This window comes from Carettochelys insculpta, chromosome 1, assembly GCF_033958435.1.
Source record: "Carettochelys insculpta isolate YL-2023 chromosome 1, ASM3395843v1, whole genome shotgun sequence".
Classification (NCBI taxonomy): Eukaryota; Metazoa; Chordata; order Testudines; family Carettochelyidae; genus Carettochelys; species Carettochelys insculpta.
Window position 1 is genome coordinate 107,565,294 of NC_134137.1, and position 23,579 is coordinate 107,588,872.

Below are 23,579 nucleotides of genomic sequence, written 5' to 3' on the forward strand. Positions count from 1 at the left end.
ACATGGGTGCTACACTGAAATCACAATGAATCATTGAAACAGTTGTGGCTTGGAGAGGATAAAAGACCCCCCAGCCACAGCCAGTCCAGAAAATTGTGACTGCCCAGGGAGACCCACCACTTGCTCCTATTAACAGTGTGCCTAGGCTTAGATCTAGGTTTGTACCTGCATCTGTATTTAGATCTCCTGGAAAAGATGACCCTTAAAAGAAGATGCTTAAGTAGATACAGGTGCTACACTGAAGCTGCAATGAACCACTGAAAGAGTTATGGCTCGGGGAGGCTAAAAAACCCCAGACTATAGCCAGCCCTGAAAATTGTGTCCAACGAAGGAAACTTCACATGGGCGGCTGAAAGACCCCAGACTACAGCCAGGTTCGGACCTGCCAGAAAAGACCCTCAGAACAAGAATATTCCTCATGGCAAGCCTTACTTGGAGAACTGTGGTAATTGGATAGCTACTACATTGCCTTCATTGAAACAGTTACAGCTCAGGGAGTCTAAAACACCCCCAGCTACAGCCAGCACCCGAAGATCATGCTCGCCAAGGGAGACTTCCCCTGGGCAGCTAAAAGATCCCCAACTATAGCCAGCCCCTTGTCCTTTGGCTAAAGCTTGTCCAAAAATTTCCTTTGAGAGGACAGCCATGTTACTGACAAAATATTTCCTTCTCTTGACCAAAAATCGTGACTTCCCCGGGAGACTTCCCCTGGCTGGCTATGGGACCCTCACCACATGCAAGCTGCTTTGCACCTTGCACAGTACGCCCTTTTATTGGTTCGGGGTCAAGCCACATGATGTGGCTGGCCAAGGGAAAGTTCCAGACTGCGTGGCGCCTCTGTGCATAGGGCAGCACAAAATGTAAGTGGCTGTAAAGAAGTCTCTCATCCAAACACAACCCCCAACCACAATCTAGCTGCCCCACAGTGCAGGCAGAGAGCAGGGCCAAGCACCAGGCAGCGCAGAAAAAAAAGGCAGCTAGTAGGAATATACACACAACCACAGACTCCACAACCACACTACTAGCAAACAAAAAGAAAGAAGATTTTTCAGACTTTCACGACCCTAAAGCCATGGGCTTCGAGGTGCCAAATTGAAACGGTCTTCCTGTTGCCTAATTCCTCTGCACCTACAAGCAGTGGAGATGGAAGAGGCCACAGAGAAGAACTGTGGGGCGTTGTGGGGAACATGCGGGAGATGTCTGGAGGCTAATGAATCCAGTTTGAAGACATGACACTTCCCCGCTACTCTTCATTTGGAATTTCAAATTCAAACTGAACACTACACCCATCAGGTTACTACGATATTATGATATCAATATTACGTTGATTTTAGTGCTCCGTAAGTCAAGCTAATGGCATTTACAGTGAAGACAGGCACTTGGAAAAACTGGGCTCACTGATTTAAAATTGATATTATCTCATAGTGTAGACATAGCCTAAGTCTTTTGACCCTAAGTCCTGTGTCTTAACCACAATATTATTTTTCTGAACTCCAGAGGCAAGATGTTGAAGCTGATATTTTATTAAACCTAAAATTTAGTCACATTGACCAAGATGCAGATGCAGAAAGTTTGGAATCTAAGTCCATATTTCAGTCCATTAAAAAGTAGATTGATATTTTGAGGTGCTGTGTAAAGTCAATGTGTGTTGCAGGTACTTATGAAAATAAATAGATTAAAGTGCCTGGACTTCTACATCTATTTTAAAATTTTGGCCAATTTGGCTAAATTAACATTCCTATGGGAACCTTAATTCTTTCTTCAAATTATATCACTCTTGAGAGGAGGAGGTTAAAGTGACTGGCAGGCTAAATCTAGCTAAACCATCATTATCATACCCTGATTTGGAGCCCACCTCAAATGATACAACATAGTCCACTTGCCCTCACCTCCCCCACTTCCCAATCTTCTAGAATCTCTTAAGTCATTGCTGTTTTGTACCTTAAGATACTTGACTAGCTCAGTTCCTAAAGCCTGGGCTCCAGACTCTGTTTTCTGACAGTACTCAAAAAAATTGTGTAAATGCTGGTCCTACCAAAAAAAAAAAAGAACCAAAGTTAATCAGCAACACCTGAAGTTTATTTCTATAATCAGGAGGACAAAGCAATACATTATTACATATATTTCCAGCTAGCACTTTCAAGAGCCAGTATAAAGTAGGTGTGTAACAGTCAAAAACTTCAAAGTGCAAATACCTCTCTAAGTAACTCTCGATATTTTTCAACCACATATAACAGATCCATTATTGAATAATGCTTGCACAAAATGGCATGTATACTTCCCTAAAAATAACTGATCTGGGAAAAAATATAATTTTCCTGATGACAACAGTAAAAAGACACATTAAGCCCTGTATTTGAGTTAAATCAGTACACAACCTACAAAAATACTAATCAAAAATATAATCATCTGCAGATACAAGTGTATGCGAGGACAGCCACATCCAGCACTGCAAATGTAAATGCACTTTTGTTTTGAAATTTAAGTGAATGTTTTTCGTATTTGTTAGAGATGCCAAATGAGTAACTGAGACCAAAGTCATATTTATCGTCAGATCAATATAGCAAAGGTATTGTTCGTGCAGCTGTCTAGTGCTGCCATGCTTATGTATCTTAACCTGACCTCAGAGAGAGCTGTGAGAAGGTAGATCACTCTTCATGAACTTTCAGCCCTTTAGCTATCTATTTATGAAGCCAGCAAGAATGTCAGTTAAAATGGAGATGGTTTTCATGAAAACCTGGAATTGGACTAAGTCTGGCACTTTGGTCAAAAATTGCTCTTGACTCAAAAGTGAACTAATGACTCAGACCTGCAGCTCCTGAGCTACATGTGGTTGTTTAAGGACTTCTTTGTGGCTCTTGACACTATAATTGTAAAATTTAAAAAAAAAAATCCTCATGGTTATTTTCGTTGAACAGTGAACTTCTAAAAGCCCAAACATGAACAACTCATTTTTAAATAGCAGACAATAGCAATCTTGAAATGTTGGATAACTCCTAGTGCCCTCCAAAAAGGGAGAAGGTTTGGGAGTGAAAGTCAGGAAGACAGTGATACAAACATGCACATAAAATGTGAGGAAATAGCATATGTAAAATGTTTGTGAACATCCTGCAGTAAGCATGTATCACATTACAAATCATTGTGAGCGTGCTGTTCTTAAAGCGGCTTAAAAAAGAATAGTTTAACATTATTTATTAAGGACCATCTTGTATTCACATGCATTGCAGCTCTTGAATATTGATTTTTTCCCTGAATTGGAAAAAGTGGCTCTTATTTTTTTGGTTGCTGATTCCTGACCTAGACAAATGGCTTTGTATTCGGGATAATCATTTTAATTGCTACATCATATAGCACAATTTATTTCTTCATTAACTGTGGGGGAGATTTTCAAAGCCACAAAACAGGGAGTTGGTAGACTTTTGTGTGCTTCTTTTGTACATTTGAAAATCTCCTTTATCTGTTGTATTCATGCCATAAAACCACACTAATCACAAAATATTTGTTTTTGTTTAAAACATTTTAAACTCACCTGTGTGTATACAGTAGAAACTAGATGTGTAGAAACTTTTAACAATGGTTTGCCTCCATCTACCCATTTAATTTCCAGACCACAATGCTGCTTGCACACAGAAGAAAAATATCAACATACTAAACAAAATCAACAGAACAGAGGTGTGCATATCATATATATTTACATTTCATGACTGTCCTATAAACTGTAAAGCTGTACCTATCACGCAAAATTGTGCTATGAATAAATCTCAATAAGGTATAATTAGGAGGCAATGCCACTAAAATCACTATGATGTATGCAAGTAGCTATTTAATTAGAAATGGTTCTTTAAAAAAAAAAAAAAAACCTGTCCCTTAATATTGACATTACTTGAAAAACTTCCAGATGGATGAACTTTGTATGTTATATAGGCTAACTCAGTGGATTTTTCTTGTAAGATATGGGTTTTCTGACTCTGCTTTAAGTGTATGGAGAAGCCTCCTGGACTAAAGGAAAACCTCATGATTAGTTGGTCTTGTGATAGTCATAGGTACCTGACTGTACAAAGACACTCTGGGGTCTTAGAATGTGTAACAGCTAGTGATCCCTTTCCCTCTTGTTTCAGAAGGATTTGGGACATCAGAGCAATGTTCAGCTCTCTGAAGTGAAATCCTATTGGGGGAGCTGCTATTTCCTGTTCTCCTTACTTACACATGCTAGAACATGGCATGCTGGGCATGTAGCCAGACATAGCTGGGCTTGATATAGTTTCAAAATCTCAGCAACAAACTTAAGGACAAAATATCAGAAGAGTAGCCATCTGACAAAGCAGATCTTTGCCCACAAAAGCTTATGCCCAAATAAATCTGTCAGTCATTAAGGTGCCACAGAACTCCTTGTTGCTTCTAAGGACACAAACACATTTCCAGTTCCTATACATGTTGAGGAACTGAGACCTGAACATTTTCATCACTTGCTGATCAAACACCAATATTACAGAGCATCTTGGCTGGTCTGTTCAACATGATAAAACTCTTAAGACCATGTCTACTCAGCAAGTTCTTTTGGAAAATCAGGGCCCTTTTCGAAAGAACACATGGCGTGTCCACACCCAAAATGGGCTCTTCTGATCTGAAATCAAAAGAATGCCCTTTTCCATTCCCAGATCAGGATGAGTGCCTCCTTTCCAACACTTCTTTCAAAAACAGAAAACGTGTATTTGCTATGTGGGCCCTTTTTTCTAAAGGGCAATCCTCTTGGCGTTGGATTTGATTCATGGCCCATTCTTTCGAATGTGCAGGGGCTGTGTGTAAAGAGCAGGTCAATCTTTTGATCTGCCTTTTTGTGTGTGGATGTGCTCTTTCAAAAGAACCCTGTCGTGTAGAGGCGGACAAAGGGAATATTTTGGATGCAACCAGAACACACCTGAAATGTTTATTACCTTCCTTTAATATTGTTCTGCTACACAAATGCATATTCCAAATATATACAGACACACCAAACGGGATGGAAAGAAAAAGCACTGAACTATGGCCATAATAAAAATTAGGATATTTTACTTTTAAGTTACATCTAGAACTAAACAAATGGTAATAACTTTTACCAGGTGCAGGAATCAATAGAACAGCTGACTGCACAAATCTTTAATTTATTAGTTTTATTTTTTTCTGCATACTGACACCAACCAATTTGTCACTATTATAAAAAAAAATCACAAAAAAAGCATAAAAGCTCAGACACCATGCACAATGGATAAAAATACCCTCTTGATTACATAAAAAACCTTATATGGAAGCAAGCTGACCTAAGTGTTTCTGAAACACGACATAATTGGCTAATATGATTTTGCCAATTTATACATTTTTGCTTCCAAATGAATTATCATTCTGCAATACAGTCTATACTACATAAACTATTTTGGCAGAGTGATAAAATAAATGTTTTGACTGGAAAATGTCTATTTAAAACTCTTAGCTCAGAAGTGAACATAGCCCTTTTTATTTCCTTTATTCTCTTATGAACTATGGATAAAAAAAAAAACCGAAATATCTAGATACTATACCTTGCCAATCCCAAATTCCTGATAACTAAGGTAGCCTGATGGAAGATTAGCTGACACAGGAATGTGCTGCTCATTTGTCACTACTCTCCCATCTTTTAATAGTGGAAGCCAAGAATAGCCAACTACAAAAAAAGAGAATATTTTACATATATGATGTATTTTTAATTAAAGGTCTATACGAAAGTTTCAATAACCTCCTCTTTATTGATAACATGTGGTTAACATGAATTTAATTGATAAAGCTGCATTAATTAAACAAAGACTGTAAACATAGTTAAAGAGTGTGTGTGTGTGTATATATAAAGAGAGAGAGAGATCTTCAGTTATCCAATTATAAAATATTTTAATTTTTTCACACAATAATTCGTAATTCTTTAAAAATTAAACTAAATTTAAATATTCTACATGGGAAAGCTGCTTTTCCACTACAATTGATATTACAGAATTACCTACAACAATGCAACAGATATCCTGTATATCAGCCAAATACACTGTAAAATCTACTAAAGCATTACTCTGAGTAAAAAGGGTCAATGAGCCAAACCTTGTGTTTCAATCACGTCTTTCTTCTTGGTACTTCCTTTGCTTGAACTATCACAGCTGACATGGTAGAATGTGAACAACAAATGATGTTTCCCATGTAGTTGGGTGGGCAATTCTATTTTAATCTGAAAGACAGATAAATCAGCTTCATTGACCTTTGTAAAGTACAAGCCTTCAATCATGAAGTAATACATCGTACTAATTAATGTAAAACACGCATGTATTTGTCCACTCTGACCTGAGAGCAACATTTGGTTTCAATGAGATTTGAAGGTTTAAGAATACAGTAATGCAATGTGTTGGGTTTACATTTATTATTCTTAAATAATTGCTAGAAGGATGACAGGTTCTGATTTTATTTGCAAAAGGAGCCTAAAAAAAAGCAAGGACCAAAAATGTTTACTTTAATTTTCATAACATAGAAGTGAATGAGTCAATAAACATAATTAATAGTTCTACAGACAACACTGTGCTTTCATTTACAATTAGAGCTTTAGTGCAATTTAAATTAAATAAAAAGTTTAAAAAAAAATTTCCAAAATTAAGAAATTAAACACAGGTTGAATTTCCCTAATCCAGCATTCTCTAGTCTGGCATGATTTTACTTAGCTAAATGTCCACTTATCATAGGTGTGGCCAAGTTTCTTGTAGTCCCATAAAGTTTAACAGCCTTCTGTGCTGGCTCTCAGTGCTCTGTATTGTTACTTAGCTTTAATTTCCCCTAACTGTCTAAGAGCACAGTAAGCAGTGGAAGTGTTGGTAATGCTGCTAGACACTACTGACCACTTCCCTTGTTTGGCAAATTCTCTTGTTTAGCATTGGTCAGGTCCCCAGGGTGCCGGACTAGAGGGGTTCAACCTGCACATAATACACCTAGCCTCTCCCTACAAATGGGCCAACAGTCTCCATGTGAGTCTGTTTTGCTACTTGTGAAACTTGTAAAAATACATACAGAAAGCCAGAAAAACTGAAGTGTCAATTCAAACTTCTTACCTCATCATAAAACTCTGGGTTTTGGTGGTGATGTAAAACGTTGGCAAATGTGTATCTTGTAAACACTGGTCCACCTGGTCTACCATAGATACGCTAAGAATCAAGAGAAGAAAAAGTTGTCTTTTATAACATTCTTTAACTTTTCTCATTATTAGATTCAGTTAAAAAGAGGCCACTTTACCAGTAACTGGCTGTTCTTCATGAGTACCTCCATGCAATCACATTTATGGGACTTGGCACTCCTCACTGACAGGCAGATGGAAGGCCCCACCGGACTGAAAAGCACCAACTTCAAATCCCAATAATTAGGTGGTTCTCTTATCAGGGGAAAACCTTTACAGTGAGTCATTTTGTTGATATAGGATCCACGTGTACTTTTTAGAGAGACTAAGGACTGTTCCTAAACTTGAGATGTAATCTTCTCTTATGTTAACAATGCAATTTTATGTTTTCCCTAAAGAGACTGAATTTCTCTAGTTCCTGAGTATGGAGGTGGCTAATGAATTATTGAAGCAGCCAATCTTGCAGCAATTATACGTAAGCAGTCGTATACATGATGTATCATATGTCATGTTTGCCACGACATCCATTAGCCTAACTTTGTAGGTTGAGTAACGCAGGCTGGGGGGTAGGTATTTTCCGGACTCTGAAGAATCTCTCCTCTGGCAGGAATACTTTGCTTGGACTAAATCCACCACAGGCCAATAAACATAATTCCTTGAATAGGAGGTAGAATAGACTTATCTGCAGGCCTCTGATGTTGAACAGACTGCATATTTTAAATATGGTTTTGTTATTTCCTGTTGTGATTTGTCCCTTATTAGAGAGGAAAACTGGGTGGCCCACCACTAAGTGTTCCAGCCGGGAACTTACTTGGAGACATGTATCAGAGGGATAGCTGAGTTTGTCTGTATCTTCAAAAACAAAAAGCAGTCCTGTGGCACCTTATAGACTAACAGATATTTTGGAGCATAAGCTTTTGTGGGCAAAGACCCACTTTCTGAAAATCAAACCTTCTAAGCTGGGGGTTCAAAAAGACACCCAAATTCATTATTCACTTTTGAAAATTTAGATCTGCAGAATTTAGGTCTGGAATTGTGCATAGCTGCTCCCTCATTGTATTCAGCAACACAAATAAGGTTTTATAAGTACAATTTATTGTACATGAAAATATATACTGCTAATTAATTTAATACATAGAGAGAAAACCCAACCCAGAAAGTCTTTTGTTAGAGAGAAAGGTATCAGTATTATATGGCAGGATTATAAATTTTCCACCATTATGGAACTATTGTAATCTTCATACTCCTTTAGGCCTGCCTAATACTACAAAGGCTGCATTAGGTTTCCTCAGGCAACTTCCTTCCCATTCATCTGTGGCAGTAAGGCCTAGCCAGGAAGCCCAAAGTACTTGAGACAGCGCTCTAAAATTCTGCTTTTTGAGTAGGAGTCGACAATACCACACTCAAATAGGCTTCCTATGTGGAAGGTTCATTAAGATGAAGATAGGGAAGAAAAAAAAAAGGCCAGAGGGAATGGTTTCAACAAGACTGGCCAATAGCAAGTGTTTGAAAGATAATGGGTCAACTCCAGGATAATCCAACTGCCCTGGAGAAAGGAGAACAAAAACCCCAACTCTAACCATTGTTTAGGCCCACAATGTCTTACTTCTAAACAAGTAAATATTAATGTTTTTCTTTGCTTAGTTAATCAGAATCACAGACAAACCTTTAAAGGCAGAGAATCTTCTTCATCTGAATCTTTGAACTCAATGCATACTGCAATATTTCTAGCCTAAAAAAAATGTGAACACTTATTCAGAACCATCATTGTAGAAAGAGAATACAGATTTGCCATTAATAGCTGAATAGAACTGCAGTGCACAGCAAGAGTTTAGTACTTTCCTTACACTCACCTTTGCAAATGACTTTTGACTGTCATATTTCAAGTGCTTTGGATAAACATAAAGGTGATTGTTGTAGATGGTGAAAGGCTGAGAATGTTTTGGAATACAGGGAACAAATTCCTCTACTTCAAACGTTACTACTGTCTTGGTACTGTTTTCAAATTGTTTCATGGGAATGTATGATGAATTAACATAATCTGAAAATATATTAAAAACAATAAAAAATTGAAGTAAAAAAGCTTATTCCATTATTTAATAACGCTTATCAATACTTACTAGGAAAATCTGGAGCGACATTATCAATTGTTATATCTAGATTTCCTAAAATAACTGGTAGTTTGGCCATCTTTTCAGGTCTGTAAACAGAAACAATTAAAAAGATCAGGTAAATTGCAAAAATCTAAGATATACACAAGAAAAAAAGTCAGAAGAGAAAAAGACAGGGAATGCAATGTTAAAATAGCTGTAAGGGTCTGACTAAAGCAAGTCAAATAAAAAAGCTGACACATGCAAATGTTCAACATTCAGCTTAAGACAGCTCCAATTAATAAACAGCTTACTTATAGACAAATTGGTAGAAAAACAACTGCTTTTTTAAAAGAATTAGTATACTTTTGTTTCTTTTCCATTCCTGGAGTAATACTTGTGTTGCCAAAATCATAATTAAGCAGAATCACAAATGCTTTCAAAATCCTGAATTTTGTGAAATAAGTGACCAAAAATAAAATAAAAATGGAGCCAAATGCACTTCCGAGCTCTGATTTCAGGAGTGTAACCTGATTTTAATTTAGATTAAATGCAAAACATGATATTAAGACAAAATTAAGGTTGCCTGGTGGTGGCTCACGACCCTCCAGAAAACCTCTGAAAAAAGCAGAAATAGAAGTTAAAGATCTGTGCTACTTCCCCCAACACAACCTCTACTCTGCTCTCTTCCAGCAATACCCCAAAATTCCAACAGACACATACCCCTATGCTCTACCCTGTGAGATATTATATAGCACTTTGACAACAGCATATGAGTGGGGCAACACTAAAAAAAAGTTCTGTTTGATAAGGCAAAACTTCTGTTGAGGTTAAAGGTAATAAGCAGGCACATCATATATATGGCCTACACTCAAAATACTGACTCTATGCCAAAAGAGAAAAAACCCTGGTTACCTACACCTTTTGTAACGGTTGTGCTTCGAAATGTGTATGCCTGCATGCAGTCAAACTTTTACCTTCACACCCTTCAGCACTGGGTTCTTTTTTGCCAGCAACTCTGACAAAGGGGAGGGAGCATGGGTAATGGAATGGATATGTGCAACACATCTCAAAGAGCTAGTTACAAAAGGTAGGGAGATATTTTGTCTCTGAGTGCTTGCTTATACCGATTGCATTGTACATGACTCAAAAGCAGTATGCTTAGAGGTGTTCTCAGATTTCACAGTTTTGCAGTTTGCAATACTGCCCTATCAAAACTAACACATCCCAGTCTTGTTGGATAAGCACAGACTGGGACATGAATGTTTGGACAGACGATCAGGTACTTGCCTTGCAGATGTCCTGGATAGACACCTGGGTTAGGAAAGCTGCCAAAAGGGCTGGCTCTCTGGTTGAATAGGTGGTCATAATTGCCAGCAGTGGTACCCTTGTCTTACTGTGACAGCAGAAAATGCAGGCAGTGATTCAAAGAAATTATTTGAGTTGATATTGGATGGCCTTTCATCCTGTTGGCCACTGTGATGAACAGCTGTCTGGTTCAGGTTTGGATGGAGAGATAGCTCAGTGGTTTGAGCATTGGCTTGCTAAACCTGGGGTTGTGAACTCAATCCTTGAGGGAGCCATATAAGAATTTGGGGCCAGAATTCTTAAGGGAGGGGCATGGTGCTTGGTCCTGCCAAGGGGACAGGACTCAATAACTTCTAAGAGTCCCTACCAGCTCTATGAGATGTGTACCTCCATATACTTAATCTCTCAGGGGGAGGGATAGCTCTGTGGTGAGAGCACAGGCCTGCTAAACCCAGCATTGTGAGCTCAATCCTTGAGGGGGCCGTGTAGGGCAAATAGCTTTAAAAAAATCTGTTAGGGAGGGTGCTTGGTCCTGCCAAGAGGGCAGGGGAGTGGACTAAATGACCTCCAGAGGTCCCTTCCAGTTCTAGGAGATGTGTAACTTTTTTTTTTTTTATTTGTTTACAGAATCATTGGTACTTCACTGTAAAGGGCTAGGGTTACAGGGTGAGGAGTAGCTACCCCTTGCTTATGTTAGGATGACACAATGGTCATCAGGACACACTGTGGTGCCCCCATGTTGGGTTCAGCATGGTGCTCTAACTCTACTGACAGCTAGCTGGGCAGTTTGCTAGATACAGAATAAGAGGAACAGTGGGAGTATGGGATCAGCATAACAGATGCAGCGTATGGGTTCCAATACTGCTACTGAATGGGCCATGCCACCTCTGCAACTCATGTGCCAGTCTCCTGGGCCATTAGCAATTCACTTCAGTTTACAGATGAGGAACTTAACTATTGTGTGATTACAACCACTGCCCTTCTGGTTACCAGTGTGGGTCTGTACTCAGCTGAGGCTGTTGACTGACCCTCCCTGGTAACTTATGATGATCACTGCCTGCCTGCAAAATGATACCAGAGAGCTGAAGACCAGTGCTGCCACTGAAGTACCACATAACATTGAGTGGAACTGACAACTGAGAGACTGTCTAGGCAATGGTGAGATGCACTGCAGCAGTCTCTGGCCAGAGGCCTGACGGTATGGAGACTGACATTATGAACCAGGTCTCCTGTGTCTTGTAGGTGGAGATGTCATCTGGGACGTGGGTCTCTCAACTGAGACTGCAGTGCTGGGTTCCTAGGCCACAATGATGGGGAATGATGCCTGCAGTCCTACAATACTCCACTGCTTTAGAGGAAAGTCTCCTACCTGGCTTCCCCGTAGATGCTGGGGCCATATTTGGGTCCAGCTGACCAACTTATTCTTTGGCCACCAGGCCCAGCTGAGACACAGATGGACTGATGAGGAGCCACGATCCACAGCAATACACCAGAGGAGCTCCAGGGTGGGCACACAGCCTATCACAAATTCTTTGCTTGAATCCCCCTCCCCATCTTTTCCTGGGGTGGCAGCAGACCCTTTGACATCACCCACTTTTTAGGTATCATAGGTGGAATGATATCGGGTGGATCCCAGTGGCAGCAGTGCACTGAACACTGACGCCAAGTGCCAGGCCTGGAACCCAATCAAGAGGGTTCTGAGGCAGGATGAAGTACAACCTCCATGCGGGCAGTCCTTAGAAGGCTGTCACATTCCTTTCAAGTTTGAGGTTGAAAGCTTTTGCCGAACCTGCACGCAGCACTACGCCCCACATTCTTCACAGAGCAGTGGTTCTTAAACTGACCACCTTGCAGGTAGGCTGCCAGCTCCAGGCTTGCACACACACTGCACCCCACGGTGAGGAGCCTGCAGTGGTGCTCCTCCCACATGGTTGAAGCACCAGTGCTGGCTTCCTGCTTGGGGGTGGGGGAAAGCCTTGAGCCTCACAGGCTGGATCCAGCTCATGTGGGGAAGAAGTAGCTCTGTGTGCTGCCATTCCCCACCTCCCCAGCTGGAGAAACAGCAGCACCCCAAATCACTCATAGGAGGCTTCTTCCATTGGTTCAGGCCTTGTTGAGAGAGAGAGAGAGAGAGAGAGGGAGGGAGAGGGAGAGGGAGAGGGAGAGAGAGCAACAAGGGATGCGAGAAGTTCTAGACAATTGCTGGAGGTGTGCTGTGCATGGATCCCAGTATGGACAACAAGGGAGCCTATATGGTATAGATGGGAACACCCAATAGTGCTTATACTACCAAAAATGGGGTTTGAGGGTCTGTGTCACAAAACATGTTCTATATCCCTGTAAGTCTCCACAAAAAGTACTCCTCAACATCAAGGTGGAGGCCCTTGAACTAAAAATCCAAGAAACCAATGAGAAATCTCCATCACCTTAATTTTCAATGTCAAGAAAACATGACAACTTTGTCAGTACTGAGGGAGTGTCTGGTGACCTAGAGATCTTGGGTACTGGCAGTGGACTGGTACGAAATGAAGGGTAATCAGGCATCTTTGTTATCACAAGGTGTCATGAAAGTCTAAACTATAGTACTGTGATGGCAGCAACCTGAAGAGAACTGGTTGTAATGTAAGCATCAGACCTACTCTAAGATTCATGGACTGACTATAAGCAGAGGCGAATAGATGGTAGACTGGTCTTCAGTGATACTGAAATGGTAAATACCACAAGTCTAGTTGATTTTACTGGTACAGACTTAGAAGCAGTCGTTCTCCTCTCCTTTTCACTTCAGTGCCTTTACAGCCAAAATGCTTAAGCAACAAAACTTGTTGTTTACTTGTTCACATGTGACAAAAGCTTTGTGGTAGCAAGTGCTAGTGTAAACAGTGCTTTGTCAGCAGGAGTACTCTCTGACAAATCAAATGCCACTCCTAAGGGGTGGAAGATTTCTTTTGTTGGCAAAATGCCAACAAGCAGAGTTTACACTCCCTCATGTTTGTTGACACGTGTCACTAAAAGAGGTCAGTGTAGACATACCCTTTGACACTTTAGATTCAAAGGTACCCTCTGTTACTATTCAGTAACTGAGGAAACTGCATCCTTCTGGGTGCTGAGTCAGGAACTGGCAGGCACTAGAACACTTGCCTTGATTGACAACTGGGGGAACCAATCCTGAATTTTTTCAGTATTATGGAATCTTCCTCTTAAGAGTCTCTAGGGGAATGTTGCATCAAAGTGCTTGAAGTGATCAACTTGCTCAGTGATTGGTGTATGGGGCAATGGACCCCTGGCTGGGTTTAGAACACAGAGGGAGCTTTCCATCATGAAAAGAAAGAATTTAACACCTTGTTTCTTTATAGTTCTCAATTTTCAGGCAATGCAAAAATTAGTTTTGGGGACATGTGACTGCCCAAGGTAATGGATATGTTGAGAGGACTAGCTGCTCACCAGGACAGCCTCCCAGCCCAAAAGGCAGTATTTAAAACCCAGGTGTTCCCTCCCACTAGCATAAAGTTTGCTGCAGGACAAAAACTGAAAGGACAACCGCCTTACAATAATTTTTAGGGAAAATGATTAGCTGTAGTTAACTCATGCAAATAACTCAAAAATATCCACAATTAATCACACTGTCAGTCAATAGAATACCAACTGAAATTCATTAAATTTGTGAATTTTTTCTACTTTCAAATATATTTATTACTATTACAACCCAGAAAACAAAACAGAGTACTCATTCTATAATATTTTTATTATAAATATCTGCACTGCAAAAATGATAAAGGGAATGGTATTTTTCAATTAATCTTATATGTATTGTAGTTGACCCTCTATTGTGGAAGTGTAGCATACAGATGTAGATCTTCTTTGTTACAGAACTGCACTTGAAAAAACCAACATAAGTCTTTAGAACCTGTAAGTACACTCAGTCCTACTTCTTATTCAGCCAGTTGTTCAGACAAAAGTTTGTTTACATTTATGGGACATCATGTTGCTTGCATCTTATTTACAATGTCACCCAAAAGTGAAAACAGGCATTTGCCTAGCACTTTTGTAGCTGGTTTTGCAAAGTATTTCAGATATAGTAAACATTTGTGTGCCCCCTCATACTTTCACCACCGTCCCAGAGGACATGCTTCCATACAGATGATGGAAAAATAGCTACAGCGTTCAATCCAAGGTTAAAGACTCTGAAGCGTCACCCAAAACCTGAGTGGGACAACATATGGAACATATTTTCAGAAGTCTCAAAAGAACATTCTGTTGCACAAAATATAGAACCAGAACCACCAAAAATGAAAAATCAACCTTGTGCTGGTGGTATCTGACTCATATAATGAAAATGAACTGGCACTGGTCCACTCTGCTTTGGATTATTATTAAGTAGAACCCATCATCATCTTGGAAGCAGAAGTTGAAGCATGAAGGTACATATGGATCTTGAGCCCATCTGGCACATAAATATCTTGCAATGCCAGCTACCACAATGCCTTGTCAACACCTGTTCTTACTTCAAATGACAGTGTAAACGCAAAACAGGAAGCATTATCTCCTACAAACTGCAACCCAACGGGTTTGTCTGAGTGATTACTAAACAAAACTGTAGGACTGAGTGCTCTCAAGCTTTACTTTATTTTATTTCTGAATGCAATTGTTTTGTACATAATTTCTATATTTGTAAGTTCAAATTTAATGATAGATTGCACTACACTGTATTAGGAAAATTGAAAATTATTATCTTATTTTTTTTACAATGCAAGTATTCATAATCAAATATGACTATGACGTGAGCACTGTATTTTACATTCTGTTGTAACTGAAATCAGGATATGTGAAAATGTAGAAAACATCCCAAAATATTTAAATAAATGGTATCCTATTACTGTTTCATAGCACTATTGTGTGATTAATCATAATTTTTAATTACACGATTAAATTGTAATCACTTTGTGGTACTATCATTTTTAATGACTTAACTGCTAATTATTGTTAACTAAAAAGCTGTCCTTTAGCACCTTAAAGACTAACAAAACAATTTATTAGGTGAGCAACTTTCATGAGTAGATCCACTTCTTCACACCTGGAGAATCCTAATAACTGAGTTGAAGAGAAGATAGTTTCTATTTCATTTTTTTTCTGATGAATCATTTAGATAGGACATGAGGAAGGAGAAACAAGGGGGTAAAAGAAACAGTTTGTGTCTACTAAGTTATGTGGTCTGCCTGGGATCTCTGTGGATAAAGGTGGACAAACGGTCCTTGTCATGTGTAAGGTAATTTAACAGAAAGATAGAAAGAAAAAAAATCTGACAAATCAGCCACATAGAACCGGGGGCGGGGCAAAGGGTGGGAAGAAAATTACTTATTGCAAGTGTCTTATTAAGTGACTCACTTGCGTTAAGTAATTTTCTTACCCACCCTATCTGTTCTATTCAGCTCATTTGTCAGTTTTTACCTCATTCTTTCCTATCTGTTAAATTCTAGTTGTGCCAATTTACTTTCATCAGACTTTCCAGGTCTGAAGAAGTGGGTCTGTCCCATGAAAGCTCATAATCTAATAGATTATTATGGTAGTCTTTAAAGTGCTACATGACTGCTTTATTATTACAAACTACAACAACAACAACAACAACATCTTTGTAAAGCCAAGAAGAAAACTAAAGCTGAGGGGTAAGCTGAACTTGGATACTCCTGAAGCTCTGTTTTACACCTAGGAATTAACGGTGTTTCTCCTGTGCAGCTCTACTTCTTACAGTGCAGAGCACAATGGGGAATACAATTCCTGCATCAGCTGAATGAGCACCGTTATCTAAAACCTACAACTGAAGGCACATGATGTGCATGCTCACCTGAAGTCAAGCAACCATAGGGACATTTCTTCAAGAACTGCAAGTTTGTATTCAGCCTAGTCCCCTAAACATATCTGAAGAAATTCTATGCAAACTTGGTTCCACGTTTTATGTACTAAAAATTCAGATTGAAATACATCATAAGAAAGGAACATTTGCTATTATTTGTGTTAAAAGACATTTAACTTATTTTAACTTAAAAAATGATATACTCACTTCCTGAAATCTGCTAGCGACTTAAGCATGTCTTCATTTGAGAGTTTATTACTGTCTTGTCTGTAGAGAGCAGAAAACCTTGCATTTTTGTCCAGGGTTCCTGATGCATCTTTAAACAATGTCCTGAAAGTCAAATCCTCTCTTTAAAATTTGGCAGCAAAAATATAAAGTAAAGAAACTGTTTACACTGCATCAGCTTCTATATGAACCATTAAATAGTTTTACCTTGTACTCAACATACTGTAAACTGTTTCATCATATTCAAAGCTAATATTTTAACAAACAGAACAGGAACAATTTACTGTTTAGCAAAAGCAAGAAAAAACTTCCCTGTGGAAAAAAGCCAATAAAATAAATCTGTATAGTTATGCATTAGAATTATCTACAATACCCCTTGTGCTAAAAACAAAAAAGTAAGTCTTAAAATCTATTACTGTGATAAAATGACAGTTTAGAAAGAATTACGTTGAAATAACCAAGAAAGAACAGCTCCAGCAAACAGGAAGCTGAATTTTAGTAAATGAGACTGAGGTTGTGTCTATACTACAAGCTAAAATCGGTTTCAGTAAAATCAGTTCTTAATGTTGGGTTTTATTCATTCAATTTTGAGCATCTTCACCTTTCCACATGCTCCCCACAAAATTGACTTATTGCTGCCACACACAAGCAGTTTAAATTGATCTTAAATTGAGTGTTGCAGAAGTGTATTGTAGGAACCTATCCCACAGTTCTCTGAGCTCCAAAGCATTCTGGCCCTGCAAATAGATGTGGGTATATGATGCCATCTTCCCACATTTCATTCTCTCTCTCTCCTGTCATGTTAAGTATGTTTAAGTTGACATGGGTGCTACACTGAAACGCAAATGAATCATTGAAACGGTTACGGCTCAGAGTGGCTAGAAGACGCCAGACTACAGCCAGCACCTGAAAATCGTGACATTTGACAGCCCTGAAAACAATGACTGCCCAGGGAGACCTACCACCTGCCCCTATTAGCAGAGTGCCTAGGCTTTGATGAATCTTGGCCTCAGGCATGGATTTAGGCCTCCTGGAAAAAAGGACCCTAAGTAGACTCGGGTGCGAGACTGAAGCTCGGATGAATCATCAGAGGTGGCTTGGGGCAGCTAAAAGACAACCCCCAAAATTGTGACTGCCTACAGAGTCCCTTTGATTATGTTTGGACCTGAATCTGGATTTAGGCCTCCTGCCAAAAAAGACCTTAGAAGAACAATATGTTTAAGTAGACACGGTTGCTACACTGAAACTTGAATGAATCAATGAAACAGTTACAGCTCGGGATGGCTAAAAGACCCCCAAATAAAGCCAGCCCCTTTGGCCTCTGGATAAAGCCCATATAAAAAATTTGGTCCAAGAGGACAGCCACTCTAGTGGCAAAAGTATTTTCTTCTATTGACCAAAAATCATGTCCACCAAAGGAGACATCTCCCGGGTGGATAAAACACCCCCGATTATAGCCAGCCCCAAAAATCATTACTGCCAAGGGAGACATCCCCCAGGTGGTTAAAAGACCCCCAGCTACAGCCAAGCCCCTGAAAAATCACAATCCTCACTGCACACAAGCTGCCTGGCACCTTGCACACCACGTCCTTTTATTGGTTCACGGTCAAACCACATGATGTGGCTGGGCGCAGAAAAGTTTCAGACTGTGTGGCACCTTGAGGGGGGGGGAGTGGGGAGAACAAACAGGACAAAATGTAAGTGGCTGAAAAGAAGTCTCCCATCCAAGCACGACCCCCACCCACAGACTAGCTGCCACATGATGCAGGCAGGGAAAGTTCCAGAATGTGTGGTGCCCTTCGGGGAGGGAAGGGAGGGAATATGGGGGGCAGGACAATTTGTAAACGGCTGAAAGAAATTTCTCATCCTACCACGCAAGCACAACCCCCACCCGCAGCCTAGCTGACACATGATATTGGGGGCAGGAGGGAAGGGGGTGGCGCAGCGGCTGGTGCCAGGCAATGCAGAAAAAGAGGCAGCTAATAGGGCTACATACACAGAACCACAGACCCCACATCCGCACTACTAGCAAAGACTTTTCAGCCTCTCATGACCCTACAGGCACAGGATTCCAGATGTTGAACTGAAATGGTATTCCTGTTGCCTAACTCCTCCACACCTGTGAGCAATGGAGATGTAAGAGGCCAGAGTGGAGAACTGTGGAATTTAAACTGAGGACTGGCACTTGGAAAAATCAGGCTAACTGACTTAAAACCGATCTCTCATAGTGTAGACACAGACAGACTGTTATTTTGTAGGAAACTGTTAAATAGTAGGCCAGAAAAAGGTAGAAAGTGACAAGAATTGCACCCCTTACCGAGCTGCCCAAGCAAATGGCATTCTATATTGTCCTAGTCTCTGACATGCCTGCTTTGCATTCTTCAACACTTTCTGTGCAACCTGAAAGTAATAATAGATATGAAGTTCAGTTTCTAAAAAACACTGCATTCACTAAGATTAGGAATTGAAGATGCATAAAAAAAACAAGTCAGCTCTTCTGAGACAAAACAAAAAACAATGATTAAAGTATTTTAATTTTTACCAGAATTACTAAATTCATGAGAAGTAATAACAAAAAAAGTCTTTAAGATATTACTAGGACCTGCCTTTCTCTGAATAGCCACAGGTGAAAAGGATCAACTAACCTACTGCTTCTTTGAGGCATGCTTCATTTTAAGAGGGTTGTGAAAGCCTTTTTATCTCACAGAAAAATCAGTCGGGACCACATGCAAAAAAAAAAAACCAAAACAAAACAAAAATATGTGCCCCCTACTGAGAAGCAGAAATAAAAGACATTCACACATTACTGCCCTCAAGCTCAGAGCCTAGGTAAACTATGGCTAGTAGATTTTGTGGGAACCCCCTTTGGTTTTGGGGTGCAGCCAAAAACAAGGAGTTCAGTGCATAGGAGGGGTATGCTGGGGAGGGGGCTGGAGTGGAGGGGCCAGGAGGTAGGGTAAGGGAGTGGGCTTTGTGCTGGGGGACCTGGGAAGGAGATGGGATGCAGAAGTGAGCTGAGAGTAAGTGCAGGGTCTGGGCAGGAGGAAGGATGCAGGAGTGAGAATAGGGAGCAGGCTAGGGATACTGATCTGGAAGGGGTGCAAGAGCTGGCCAGCCGTGGGATCTGAAAGGGAAGCTGCATGACCAGGTGTGGGGTATGGCATCGGGGTGGGAGAGGATGTAGGAAGTGTTTTGTGGTAGGGTGAGTGAAAATGAAGAGGCTGTCCAACTGATCATCTTGCTGCAGTTAAAGCCATTCATGAACTATGTTGGAACTTAGTGGTGGTGGTGATGATCATGATATTATTGTTAGTATTATTATTAATCATCCACTGTTCTTTAGGTCTATAATACAGTAAACAATATCTGGGGGGAGTGCATTGTAAGTCATAAGACTCCTGTGAGCTTCTTTTGGAAAATTCTTTCTATAAGTAAGTATTGTGGGTAGTATCTCACCTGCCATGTAAAAGGACATGTTTGGCTTGCACTGAACAGGTCCACACTTTCAGACGGACCTTCTCCAATTGTGAATGAAAGGTGTATCCATTGCCCTGGGAGAGGAGAGCCTCTCTCCTTGGAAAAGTTATGGAGGGCAGATCAAAAAGCATAGCAGGTAAGAATATCATGCCTGCTTGGGCCGTGTGGGAGGGATCAATGGTGGAACAGTTCCATGGCACATGGCTGAAGGTGAGCCACCTCTGTTTAATGTAGGTTCTCATTAGAAAGGTCAGGGAAGCAGATATGAAAGGGATTATGAAATAAAGGGGACAGAGTAGCCAGACTGTACTATTCTGAATATTCACTAGTCTTGCATGAGCTACTGCCAAGCACAGAGGAATACTTAGATGGGGAGGGCAAACGTGCAGGTAGGTGATGGTAAGCAGAAGTGGTCACCCAGATTCTCAATCAAGCCTCCAAAATTGAGGTTTGCTTCCCAATAATTGGGAGGGGACCTGATACTAGTTATTCTGTCTGCGCCTATTTGGTCTGCTGCAGTTTCTAGCAGCATCATAAGGTCTAGGTTTCTGTTGGTTGCATTGTTGAGGACAAGATCATTGGCACAACTGGTATATCTTCCCCTCGGAAGTGCACGTGCAGAATAGCCCTTGGAGTCCTTCACAGTGTGAAGGACTTGGTTGGTCTTGGAGTAGTGTTTTCTTTAGAAAAAGGCTAAGACAGACTGCGGCTGACGAGAGGTCTGATGCTGGCCTGAGCACTGGCAACACAAACCAGCCTGACAAGCCAAAGGCTATAAAGACTGGGAAAGATCCAAAAAGGAGGAACAGACACAATGAGGGGCTCTGATTTAGGAGGGCAACTAGGACCCAGGAAGTGGGGCTGATTGTGCACCCTGTTACATCTGAAATTTCTGAAGAAGGAATCCATGAGGCTCTATATATCACTAGAGCAGTACGTCATGTTGTGGGCTGCCATGTCAGCCGTATTGTATCCAGTGGTGCTTGCAGGGCCATTCTAGATGCTAATTTCCCCTCTATGAGGGCCAATTTGAAGTCTTGTTTCATGTCCTCCAGCTTAGCAGAGGCAAAGTCAAAGAGTTTAATTTAAGTATCAAAGTCATAAATGGCCAGAAGATGGCATATTTGCTGATTCAAAATTGCGAAGTAGCTGAGTTATGAACCTTCCAGACCAAGAGTTCAAGCTGTTTAGAGTCTCCATCCAGTGCTGTGAATAGATATGATTATTTGGCTCTGTGGTTTGCTGCCTCAACCACTGGGGAGTTGGGCTGAGGGTGAGGAAAGGTCCGTACCCTTAGCAGGAACATACTATCTGTAATCTGGTCTTTGGCATGTTGGTTGACAGGATCGAGTTCAGCCTCATTTACTGGGAGCACATTCTTTGATGATTCCAACGATGGAGAATCTTTAAGAGTTTAGTTTGAGTCTCCTGTATTTCTTACAAGGAATGTCTTGGCTAAGTGCTACTCTTTTCAATAGCTCCTGAAACTGTCTGAAGTTATCCGCTGTTGCTCACAGGGGTGGCATGATGGCATCATTGGGGAGGAAGAGGGATTTATTCTGGTGACTGCCTTGTGCAAGGTCTTCTTCCATTTCCTCTTGTGGTTCTTCCAGTCCCCTAGATATACAAGCAATAGGAAAGGCTGATGAAGATTTCTGCCCTGGGTGGTAAGGAGGTGCAGAAATAATGGGGTTCCTGGGGGACCCTTACATACTAGGATGGCCACTGAAGAGCATGTGGCATCCATAGGGGAATGAATGACAGAAATTGGGGTGGCTTCTTATGCATGACTGGTCAGTGTGTTGCTTTATGTCAGGAATGGGGAACCTTTTTTGATTTGGAGATCACACAAATGAGAAGCAAAACAAAAAAAACAAACCACACCTCACTGATGTGGTCCCCCACTAAAAAACAAACCAAACAAAGGGAGACTTTTCCCTCACACACCAGTCCTGGAGCCTACAGGAGCCACGACTAGTACATTTTTTTGGCCCCTTTAGGCTCTTAGGTGGGACCAAAAATGTGGGGTTCAATGTGGGAAACTGCTAGGAAGTGGGCCTGGGCAGGAGGGAGAGTGGAGGAAAGGACTTGGAATTTAGTGGGTCAGGCCAGGAGTGGAGTGCAGGAGCAGGCTATGTGTGTGTGGGGGGGGGGGGGGGTCGGTGTCGGACCATGCTGGAGTGCAGGAGAAGAGAGGGAATCTGGGGCAGATGGGGTGGGGGTGGGGGGTCTGGTTGGGAGGAAGGCTGCCGGAGAGTTTGGGATGCTTCGTCTGGAGAGACAGGACAGGATTGGGTGTGGGTGAAGAGACACGGTGGGAGAGAAGGTACAGGAAGGTGGTGGGAGAGGACACAGGACTGGGCTAGTGGAAAAGAGTCAGGGAGATGGGAATGCAGCTTACCTGGACAGCACTTCTGGATGCACATGGCTCTTCACCCTCTCTCCACCACTCCCACATACCATTCTCCACTGCCCTGATTGGCCAGATCTCTGGTCAGAGAGGCAGAATGAAGCCTGCTGGAAGTGTTGCAGTTGCCACTGCCCCCTCCCCAGCTGGGGGAACAGCAGCAAGTGGCACATGAGCCACTTCCTGCCCCCTCACGTCTCTCCCCAGAGTTCCTGAGCCAGATTCCAACCTGGCTTGCCTGATCAGACTTCTGAGGAACAGGGTTCCCTACAGGCTAGATGCTGGGGAGGCATGCCCCTAGCCCCTGGGTCCAGATCCACTCAAGTCACAGTCCAGGTCAGGAGCTCCCCACCCTTAGTTTATGTTGTGGTGGTGGTGGTTGTGGTGGTGGGGCATGTGGTGAAAATACTGCCTCTTCTCTGTCACCCTTGATGATGTTGGAGAATACCAAGCACTCTGCAGGAGAAGTTGGTTGAGTAAGGAGGAAACCATCAGTGGCGAAGAAAGGTGATTCTGGAACGGGGGCAACCAAGATGTCTTGTAGTATCGAACGATGAAGCACTGAGAATCTGTGGGAGATGCTGGGAGTTCAGGGACCTTGTATTTAGTAATGGTTGGTATTGGCATGCCCATCAGCAGGTTGGTGCCACACAGTGTGTTGGTGTCAACACTGGTATTATGGTGATCGTAGTCTTTGGGATAGTTGTTGATGTCAAGGTGACCTGTGTAGATGTAAGTCTCCATTCTTTACATTTATGACCCAAGTGCTTGGGGCCTGATGTGCTGGGTGGTCCAGGATGGTCAGCACTGTTGGTAAAGACCTTCCCAGGGACTATTACTTTTTATTTGGTCCCTCTGAGGACAGGTTGAGTCTCTCCTCCTCTTCTCATCAGAGGGTGGACCAATGCTCTTGGTCAGGATGAACCATGAAGGACAGCATTCATGAGAAGGCTTAGGTATGCCCATCTCTGAGGCAAGCTGAAGAGTCTTCTCCATAAGCATCCTCTTTAAGCACAGGTCCTGGTCGTACTGAGCTCTAGCATTTAGGTTATTACAGCAGATGCATTTGGC

General features: G+C 41.4%; 1 protein-coding gene across 5 annotated transcripts in view; it reads right to left on the reverse strand.

Moving 5' to 3' along the window:
- DOCK9 (dedicator of cytokinesis 9) overlaps positions 1-23,579 on the reverse strand; it is a 278,961-nt gene that overhangs the window by 116,213 nt on the left and 139,169 nt on the right. For all 5 annotated transcript variants that reach the window (XM_074989534.1, XM_074989526.1, XM_074989505.1 and 2 more), the window contains exons 14-23: positions 18,942-19,024; positions 16,607-16,729; positions 9,274-9,353; positions 9,007-9,194; positions 8,820-8,885; positions 7,092-7,184; positions 6,100-6,223; positions 5,556-5,677; positions 3,530-3,616; positions 1,942-2,031 (exon numbers count right to left, since the gene is read on the reverse strand). In XM_074989534.1, coding sequence (XP_074845635.1) covers positions 1,942-2,031; positions 3,530-3,616; positions 5,556-5,677; positions 6,100-6,223; positions 7,092-7,184; positions 8,820-8,885; positions 9,007-9,194; positions 9,274-9,353; positions 16,607-16,729; positions 18,942-19,024 — 1,056 coding nt within the window. The remainder of the gene's footprint in view (positions 1-1,941; positions 2,032-3,529; positions 3,617-5,555; positions 5,678-6,099; positions 6,224-7,091; positions 7,185-8,819; positions 8,886-9,006; positions 9,195-9,273; positions 9,354-16,606; positions 16,730-18,941; positions 19,025-23,579) is intronic.